General features: G+C 41.9%; 1 protein-coding gene across 1 annotated transcript; it reads right to left on the reverse strand.

Moving 5' to 3' along the window:
- Window positions 1-442: 442 nt before the first annotated feature.
- Window positions 443-8,513, reverse strand: strip1 (striatin interacting protein 1). Its single transcript, XM_079265663.1, has 20 exons — window positions 8,402-8,513; window positions 7,301-7,370; window positions 7,101-7,175; window positions 6,862-6,996; window positions 6,598-6,718; window positions 6,158-6,333; window positions 5,939-6,066; window positions 5,662-5,844; window positions 4,810-5,030; window positions 4,646-4,711; window positions 4,474-4,537; window positions 4,287-4,358; window positions 3,659-3,733; window positions 3,410-3,507; window positions 2,979-3,105; window positions 2,715-2,815; window positions 2,531-2,597; window positions 2,320-2,424; window positions 2,026-2,230; window positions 443-1,592 (listed from the first exon to the last, which is right to left on the reverse strand). Exons 1-20 carry the CDS (start codon window positions 8,510-8,512, stop codon window positions 1,345-1,347), a joined length of 2,448 nt encoding a protein of 815 aa, XP_079121789.1. The 5' UTR covers window position 8,513; the 3' UTR covers window positions 443-1,344.
- Between the last annotated feature and the right edge of the window lie 531 nt (window positions 8,514-9,044).

The raw sequence follows: 9,044 nt of genomic DNA on the forward strand, positions 1-9,044 counted from the left end.
CCAAATGTCTTCACAGTGAAACTGTAGTTTGGCGTTGAATACTCGCTGAGATCTTATTTACATGTTCTTTGACTTGCTGATTTAACTTTGCCTATGCACGTGTTGTTAAAGTAATAGTTCAAAGTTGTTCACCAGTTTCTCTTTTTCAAGTCCACTCAAAGTTTCACTCAAACGTGACGGTTCCAAAATTGCTGAACGGTCTCTCTCAACCAAATGTTGGTTGTGTCACACACAAACACAATCCTGGTCTGACATGTTCCCCTGAAAAGACTTGAAGCCAAAATTTGAATTTACAATTTTTGCCTGTTCAGAATCTACATCAGAGTTATTGAAGTTCATGTTTAACACGAGAGACTCGTTTTCACAGATTTAAACAATCCTCCACATTTCCTGTCTGTATCTAACAAACATCTAAAAATAATCCTTCAAAAAGAAAAAACGCTCCACGAATGACATCATTTTATTACAGTATTTAAGTCCATGTAAAACTAAGACAAAGGCATGATAAATAAGTTTCACAATTTACATGTATTCTCATTTCATTAACCTTTCTTATAAAACAAAAATAACAAAGTTTAAAAGAATAAAGAGACAGAAACAGAGTTACCCCGTTCAGTTCAGAGCAGCTGTCTGATGAAGCTCAGAAACCCCTGATCTCAAAATCACAAAACTTAAATGTTTCTCTTTTCTCTCCCACAATCACATCATGTTAACATGTGCAAACAGTTCTTCCACACAACAACGCTAATTAAGATACTGAGTTGAAAATAAAACAAGTTAAATCAAGGCTGTATTGTCATGTCCATTCAGCCTGGTGGTCAATGAGAGCCTGAATGGTTTCCTCCATGGTCCCAGAGTAAAGGTGTGTCGGATGAGAAACCCAGAATAATGCAAATAAAATATATATCATTTGCAAATGTAGCGCAACAACAAAGGGAAAGTCAGATGAAACAGAAGTTTGTCCTCTTCACACGATAACTCTTAAAAAGTAAGGTTTTTAAATTGTACAAACATTAATTAAGACTAAAAGGCCCGGAGCCCGTTCCTTTCGTATATATCTGAAGAAGATGAACTCATGAGATGTACAACGGAGTGGTATATTTATTAACATGTTAAATGTGCTGCCTCAACAAAAATAATTGAAACAGTTAAATTTACTCCAAATAAATCTCTTTTAGTTTGGATTGTAAAACATGATTGTAAGTCTAAACCTTCCCCTCTACAGAAATAAATCCATCCCTCACCTTCAGTTCATACACAACATGAAACTTAATGCTGAGAGCACTGTCGGTGTTTGTCTGAACTCCTGATTGAAACTTTTTCTTTTATAAAAGTCCTTGATTCTCACTGTAACAGTTCTTCCCAGGAAATGGGTTTGGAGAAGACCTCCCGCTCCAGCCAGAGGTCATAGTTCATCTGGAAGTCCTCGGGCAGGTCCACCCGCTGTCCCAGTACGCTTTGCAGACAGTTGTCCACAGGCAGGAAGTCCGGGTTGATGTGGCTCTGGTCGTAGCGGCGGCTGTTGAAGCGCTCGATGTTGGCCCGCAGAGCGCACTCCTCGGCCTGGAAGTCCCAGGGACGGGCATCCAGATCTGCTCCAGGACAAGCAACAGCAGCAGGTCAGGTTTAGGGCCCTTTGGTTCCGAGCTCGACTTGGACAACTAACGATTATCTTCATTGCCGAATAATCTGACGTTCATCTCGTCAATGGTTTGGTTCATTTCCTAAACCGAAGCTTGTTTTGTCCAAAGCCCAAGGAAAACAATTCGATTTTTGTTGCCATCTTAATTTTTAAAAACCCAAAAGATTATTTGATTTGATTTCCTGTCACTCGACTACGTGTGTCAACTCAAATTAAGACCAATAATGAAAATCTAAAAAATTCTAAAGTATACACGCGCTACAATGTAATGATAAAAATATATTTATCACAACTTGTATTTTATTGTGCTTCCTCCTCCAGGCTGAAGCTTCCATCGCCGCTGAATGTAAACATACTGGCTCTCTGTTTGTGTTCCCACTCACCGTTCCCGTAGGCCCAGTCGTCGTTGAGCCGATGTCGGACCTTCTGATAGATGGCGGACATGGTCTTCATGTTGCTCTTCCTCCACTGACGGCCCAGGTATTTGGTCTGAACTTTGAGCAGCTTGAGGACGTAAAGCTGCATCATGGCCTGCTTGACCTTCAGCGCCCTCTTCAGGATGGGAGCGGACTTAAACACCACCAGCATCTGGGAGGGAAACGACGAAACGTTAGATTTGCAATTTGTGGAAAACATGGGGGTCACGGGGAATGCTACTTGATGAGAAACGAGCTCACCATTGTTCTGGAGTGCTTCCACTTGGTCAGTTTGTTGAGGATCCTCAGCAGGTTAATACAGGAGAACAGATTTCTCCAGCAGAACTGATTATTGTCCCCCGCTTCCTAGAAAAGACAAAATGTCCACATTAAAGATGACTGCAGTTCTACTTTTGACTTAAAACTCCGCTTTATCAGACGGTGAAAACTTGTAAAACAACTAAAAACTCACCAGACTCTCTGCTGTTAACTCCGGGAGCTCGTGCACCACACAATAAGGAAAGTCAAGAACCGAAATGCTATCGGGGAAAGGAAAAATAAGCAAAGTGAAATAAAGGCCATTTAAGTACCCTTCAATGACAGTTAATGCTAATGAAAGTTGTGATTTTTATCATTTAAAGAGGCCCCGAAAGTACCCGTTTTTAGCTGTGATGTAGGACATGATGTTCTGGTTGAAGAACTTCAAAATGAGAGGGATGCAGTTGGCGAACACCAGGTGCTGAGCCATGTACTCAAACTATGAGATAAGCACACAAAGACATGCTCAGTGGAGAAGGACATTTATTAATTTCCTTATATCAATGTAAAGTAAACAATCATGAAATCAAAAGGTGCTTTAAACGTTTCAAATGTATATCTAGGAAACATCTTGTGATATCAGAGGTGCGTGACGTCTGTACCTGGTAGATGTGGTTAAGTTTGAAGTGCTTCAGAAGCAGCAGCAGGACGGCAGAGATGGCCTTCACGATGATCTCTTTGTGCCGATTAACATCAACACCAAGTTTCATGCTTTGCAACACTGTAGTCCTGCAGAACGAGATCACCGATGGTAAGCAACCTATGATCCTCACAAAGTATTTCACTGTGATGTGGTTTATTGAGGTCAGACAACCTTTCATCGCTTATGTTCACATGTCATTTTTAAAACCCTATTAACCAGACCTTTGGCTGTACGATCTTCAATCAATCTATCAAAAGTAGAGCAAACATTTAACTCATTTTAAAGTTGTTACTGAAGTCAGGATGTTTTCCTTGTTCAGAACACAATGTTGCACTGGAGGCGAACTGGCAAAGCTGTTAAAGGTCCTGTTAGAGTCCCTGCAGCACTTACGGCATCTCCTCCGGCAGCACGTCTGCCAGGATGTTGATGGAGTCCGTCTTGGCTTTGGAAGTCGGAGCTGCTGCCAGCAGGATCTTCAGCAGAGCGATCTGACATTCAGAGAGACAAAACATGCAGTCAGTGACAGTCTGATGACATCGTGTCGGGGCTATACATCCAATGTCCAAATTGCCTTAATGCTATCACATTTTGCATTTGAGTTTTTACCACCGTGTATACCCGACCCCAAACAGCACTAACCATGTATTGAGGCAAACTGGGCAGAATTCCCTGATAGAGCAGCTCAGTGGAGGACATCTCCACCTCCTCTTCACCCTGATGATGAGGAGGGAGAAAAGAAGAGACATAAAACACGTAGAAATACAGTACCATGAAGCCACGGGACAGGTTGGTCTCAAAAACTCTGCTATCCTTAACCTGAAGAAAGAGTGAAGACTTAAGCTAGTATGAGGAACTTTCATGTTATTTTGAATTTGGCGGTTCCTGTGGACAAAAGCACCAGATTCCATTTAGGAAACCTCTTATTTTCCTGCAGTAGGGTCTGACAGTGTTCCCCGTACAGTCCTGGTTCGGGATCTCACTTGACTCCCTTCCCCCCAGCGATACAGCTACATTGAGACTAACCAGTTTCATAACCAGTTAAACGTTCCTTACAGTAACTTTAACCTCATCCTCTGCCATGTGAAGTGCATTCTATATCGTTTAGAAACACATGGAAAAGGATCTTAAATGCTGCATAGTGTTGGACAGCAAGAGTAATGTGCACTTTAAAGTTAAAATTGAGATGACTCTACAGGCCAGACATCATTTACAGATATAATAATAATTCCTGGTTAAGTGAATGATTAACGTTGTTGGTTCCACTTACTCCAGACAGAGGGGTTTTCTGAAACTCCTCCTCCTTTGAAATCTGTATCTCAGCAATGGAGACGTACTTGTGCTGAAAAAAGATGAAAACGTGAGCTGTGTAAACTCTAACAGCAGGATTGCCATTTAGAATATCCTCGAGGTATAAAACTGATTTTATGCAAAATTGTGGAAGGCAAATGCAATACCTGCTTCAACGTCTTTATGCTCTCGTGAATGGGCCTGGGCAAGCCAACAACTGTGTCTGTATCACTGCAAGACATGCACAAGATTAAACTCAGCACACACACAATACAGTCACAGTACAAAACATGAGTCTCAGGTTACTTTGTAATTACAGCAAACGCGGAGAAAACTTACTTTCCAAGTGTGTAACCAATGAATTTACTTCTACTTGATTCCAGGAAATTTTCAATATCCTTTTCCCTGTTGGAGCAAAAACAGTAATGTCAAGACAAATGTGACCCCAATCTTCTTCCGGTTCTTTCTTGATTTGTGTACGTAAGGAAGGAATCAATGAATACCTGACTTTAGGAGCCCACGGCAGTCCTCTGGGGAAGGACACCCTCTCTGATGGAGGGTGTGCAATGGGCGGAGGCATCACCTCGTCCCTCTCTAGAGGGAAAGTCTCTGCCTCTATGGAGTTGTCATTGTCATCGTTGTCGTCCTCATCCTCACGAGAGTCGTCGGCCTTGTAAGGATCCTTTTCATTGAACGCGTCAAGATTGTCCTGTTTAATCAACCCCTGTGTGAGAGACAAGGAGGACGTTGACGGGTGGAACATATAATGACATGCAGCTGTATCCAGGGCTCCACAAAGACGGTGCGAAAACACAAACTACCACAAAGAAAAGAGTCAAAAGCTACTGAATGTGAGATGCTCAATTTGTGCACACAAACACAGGCACTTAATGGCACAAAGAAGGCTTGGACTGACAGCATGAAGGCATAATCAGTAACATCGGGTAAGATGTGCACAATGTACAGATTACTACCGTATATCAATTCATGTCTAAATGTAATCACTAGTCTCTCAGAGACTAAATTTAGCAGTTTTGGGACTGAAATAATCTGCCCTAATAAAAAATAAGTCCTCAAAATATGTTTTAAATGGTTTGAAACGGCTTGTAGAGCTTTTCAATTCAACACTGTTTCCATACTATGGAACATAACCAAACACTTTTGGGCAAATCTAGTAAAAACACGAATTCTTGTTACAGATCCACCTAAAACCTCAGATAGTCATAGTTCAACTAACATGCGTACATTTCCAAAGTACCCTTAACTACTGAGACTTAAGTTGACTCTCCACTGTGATTCTATCGAGGTTGCTTTTTTTACATCTCAGTCAAATCAGTATTAGCAGTAATGTCGACCTTGTGTTCGCGGCGCGCCCGTTTCTGCTGCTGCTCGATGAGGTCGGATGCAGACGCAGGAGGAGAAGCAGCCCTCATGCTGCGGATCACTCGAATGCTGTCCTCCGGGAGAGGGGGGAGACGCAGCTCCTCACGCTTATGGACCTTTATGCTTTGGAGCTCCTCAAACCCTCCGAGTGTGAACTGAAACAGGAGAGAGGATTGGAATTTGTCTCTTGACTTCAGATAATACTTTGTAGTTGTGAGAGATCACGTGGAAGCATTTCATGTGTCTCACCAGTATGCTCTTCCACAACAGCAACAACACCTTCTTCATTGGAAAGTGAGGCGCATGACCACTGCAGAACTTGGTCACCATGCCGAAGAGCATGACAGAAATGGGCTCGTTGTTGAACAGAGGAGATCCTGGATGAGAGAGTTGAATTAGAAATAGTTCAGCTCGCAAGTTGTTTGTATCGGTGACGTGACTGCAGCTTTTCACACTTGTGAAACTTACCCAGCTCTGCTCTGAAGGTTTCCCTGATGACTTTCCATTCGGGCTTGTCGGCTGGGTCGTCCTGTTGTATCGTTTCCACCATCAGGTACATTATGTTGAGCAGCACTCTGAGATCTGTGCTGTCAGCCAGGGAGATGGCTGGTTTCCTGACTGCACTACTGCAGGCAGCACTGTTACTGAAAGGGAGAATACAAATGTTTTATACTCTTCTGATGCAGATCATTTTACGATAATAATGTTAACGGAATATGTATACAATTGTAGCTTTGCAATGCCAACCCACATATTTTTGTGATGTTCACTTTGGTCTGGCAATGGTGAAGCTGATTTTTCTAATCAACAATGTATCACTTTTGAATAAAAGTAGACAAACATCTTGTAGAAAGAGAAATCTATTTAGGATGACTTCTGCATGGATAGAAAACTGATGGAGAACATACTCAATCTCCATGTTGAGCAGCTCCACCAGAGCCGAGAGGGTCCCCACATCCAGCAGCAGAAAGATGTTGTATCTCATCCAGTACTGCACCTCAGCCTCGGAGCTGCACTCAGCAAAGGTTCCTAGACAGAAACAAAATGCCCCACAGTGAAATATACAAAGAGACAACCACAGATTGCCATTTTGATCAATACCCCTCATGGCAAGAGTTCACTGTGTACAAAGACATTCCATGCTGAACCAGTTTTAAGTAATGTGGACTTACCCTGAGACATGTAAAGAATGGCTCTGGCAGCCTTCAGCCTCCTCTCCCGGGCAATCACCTCCAGGCCGTCCAACAGGCGCATGGCGTGAGCTCTGTGCTGAGCAGCATCAAGCTCGGTCCACTTCCTCTCTGAAACTAAGCCACAACATGTACATCCCTTCTTAATCTTAGATGTAACAAAATTGTTTATTATGAATTCATTAGGATTTCACTGAGTGTATTCAAGTTGAACTACGTACCGTGTGTTCTGAATTCGACCTCAAAGCACTTCCTATTGAGAGTAAACTCTGGTCCTTCAGTATAGCTATACAGCTCTGAAACATACATAACATATATATATTATCTGAGCACACCTTATGTTGCAAGAATGAAATTCAGAGGAACAAATAGGAGCCAGGAAATCTCAATGACCATGATGACCACACACACACACACACACCTGAAAGCTCTGCGGTCCACTTGTCTGTATCAGCATATTTAAACTCGATGTCTGGAGACTCAGACAGCCCCTGTACACAACACATGACACATGTTATTGCGTTATGAATGAAGAAAAAAATCACTGTAGAGTAATAATCTAACTGACATCAAACTGCATTCATCTGACAGATAAACATTATATTGCAGATATAAATATATGACCATTATATATACAATGTTATAGGTTACACTATCTAACAGTATACACAGTTAAAATCAAAGCCACGGGACCAGCTGCACTATTAATAAGAATAATACAAAACTATAATATGCATAATAATAAGAACACAATGATGAAAACATGCTTCACCAAAGCAACATTTTGAATGCAAAACGTTATCATGTATTTATTTTACATTGTAGTGATTCTACTTCTTCCGCCTGTTGATCATGCATCACTTTGTGGCACATAGAAACATCCCTCTGCATCACATTTACAGTAGTTTTAGCTGTACGTGCTCATGTCTTATGTTCGTGTGTTATTGTCTGAATGAATTCAAAAGATTGCAAGAGGTCAAAACAGGAAAACATGAATTCTGGGAGTGATTTTCTAGCATAGGAACTCGGCATAAACCTCCCACTGTCATGCTAGAATGAACTGGCTCACTGTGCTTTCATTGTAGGTATGCGAGGGCTCTATGGTGTTCATATAACTATATAATTAACTTATATTAATACACTAGAGCAGTACGTTATAAAGAAGAAGCCCGTTTGCAACAGGTAGCAGCTGGACTCCTGACAGCCAGTTCAGTCTGGCCTGTGACTAGCCAACATCAGCTAACTAGCTAGCCCCTGCTAAGCTACCTCACTGTTCAACAGAACACAATTTAACAATGAAGTAGAAAGGACACACTGCACACATATAGGTACTATACTTGAATACTTTTAAGAACCGCAGTTGCTGCTGTTCGTTTACGTCTCCGAGTCCAATGAGAATTGCTATTTAAGCTAGCCTGACAGAGCTAACAGTAGCTATCGTTGTGTCCCAGCAGCAGAAAAGGCCTCGTCTGTCTATGATTAGTGAGCTGACAATTAATTTTAAAAACTTCTGTTTACGTACCTCTGAATCTTTTCTCGGGTTGCGGGTAAATTCTCCCCTGGCTTTGTTGGGTAGCATCGCTCTCTGTTTATTGTTCACAGGAAGCCCACCACTGCTCCCACCGACGTCCATCGCTGTTTGTGCAGTGTCCTCTCGCGAGATGGTAGTTCATCCGCGAGAGTTGGATTGTATTTTGTCATGTTTTTTATATTTTTCATGTAATTACTCTATATACAGTAATTACATGGAAAATACACACACCCAGTATGTGGTTGGTATCTCCAGCCATGTATGTAGTACTTAATTGTGTGTAGTACAACAATGAGACTTCATATAGAGGAAATCAACTACCTTGCAGAGTGTTGCTCAGAGAACAACCTCCTGCTCAGCGTCAGTAAGACCAAAGAGGAGGCGCAGATGCACACCCCTGTCTACATCAAATGAGCCGAGGTGGATCAAGTTAATAGCTTTAAGTTCCTGTGAATCAGCATCACAGACAACCTGACATGGTCATCACACACCTGCATCCTGGTGAACAAACGCTCATAAATGGTTGTATTTCTTAAGGAAACTGAAGAAGGCTAAATTCCCGTGAACAAGCTCTTGTCAACTTTTACAGAGGAACAATATAAAGCATCCTGACTGGAAACATCACAAACTGGCA

This window comes from Melanostigma gelatinosum (genome assembly GCF_949748355.1).
Source record: "Melanostigma gelatinosum genome assembly, chromosome: 3".
In the NCBI taxonomy this organism is placed as follows: domain Eukaryota; kingdom Metazoa; phylum Chordata; class Actinopteri; order Perciformes; family Zoarcidae; genus Melanostigma; species Melanostigma gelatinosum.

What these genes read in the sequence shown, in the direction of transcription:
- strip1 (XM_079265663.1), bottom strand. Translation starts at nt 8,512, where the DNA reads ATGGACGTCGGTGGGAGCAGTGGTGGGCTTCCTGTGAACAATAAACAG. An exon ending in GGGCGCGCCGCGAACACAAG is followed by an intron (nt 5,031 to 5,661) that starts GTCGACATTACT and finishes TCTCTCACACAG; the next exon opens with GGGTTGATTAAACAGGACAA. An exon ending in AGAAAACCCCTCTGTCTGGA is followed by an intron (nt 3,734 to 4,286) that starts GTAAGTGGAACC and finishes CCTCATCATCAG; the next exon opens with GGTGAAGAGGAGGTGGAGAT.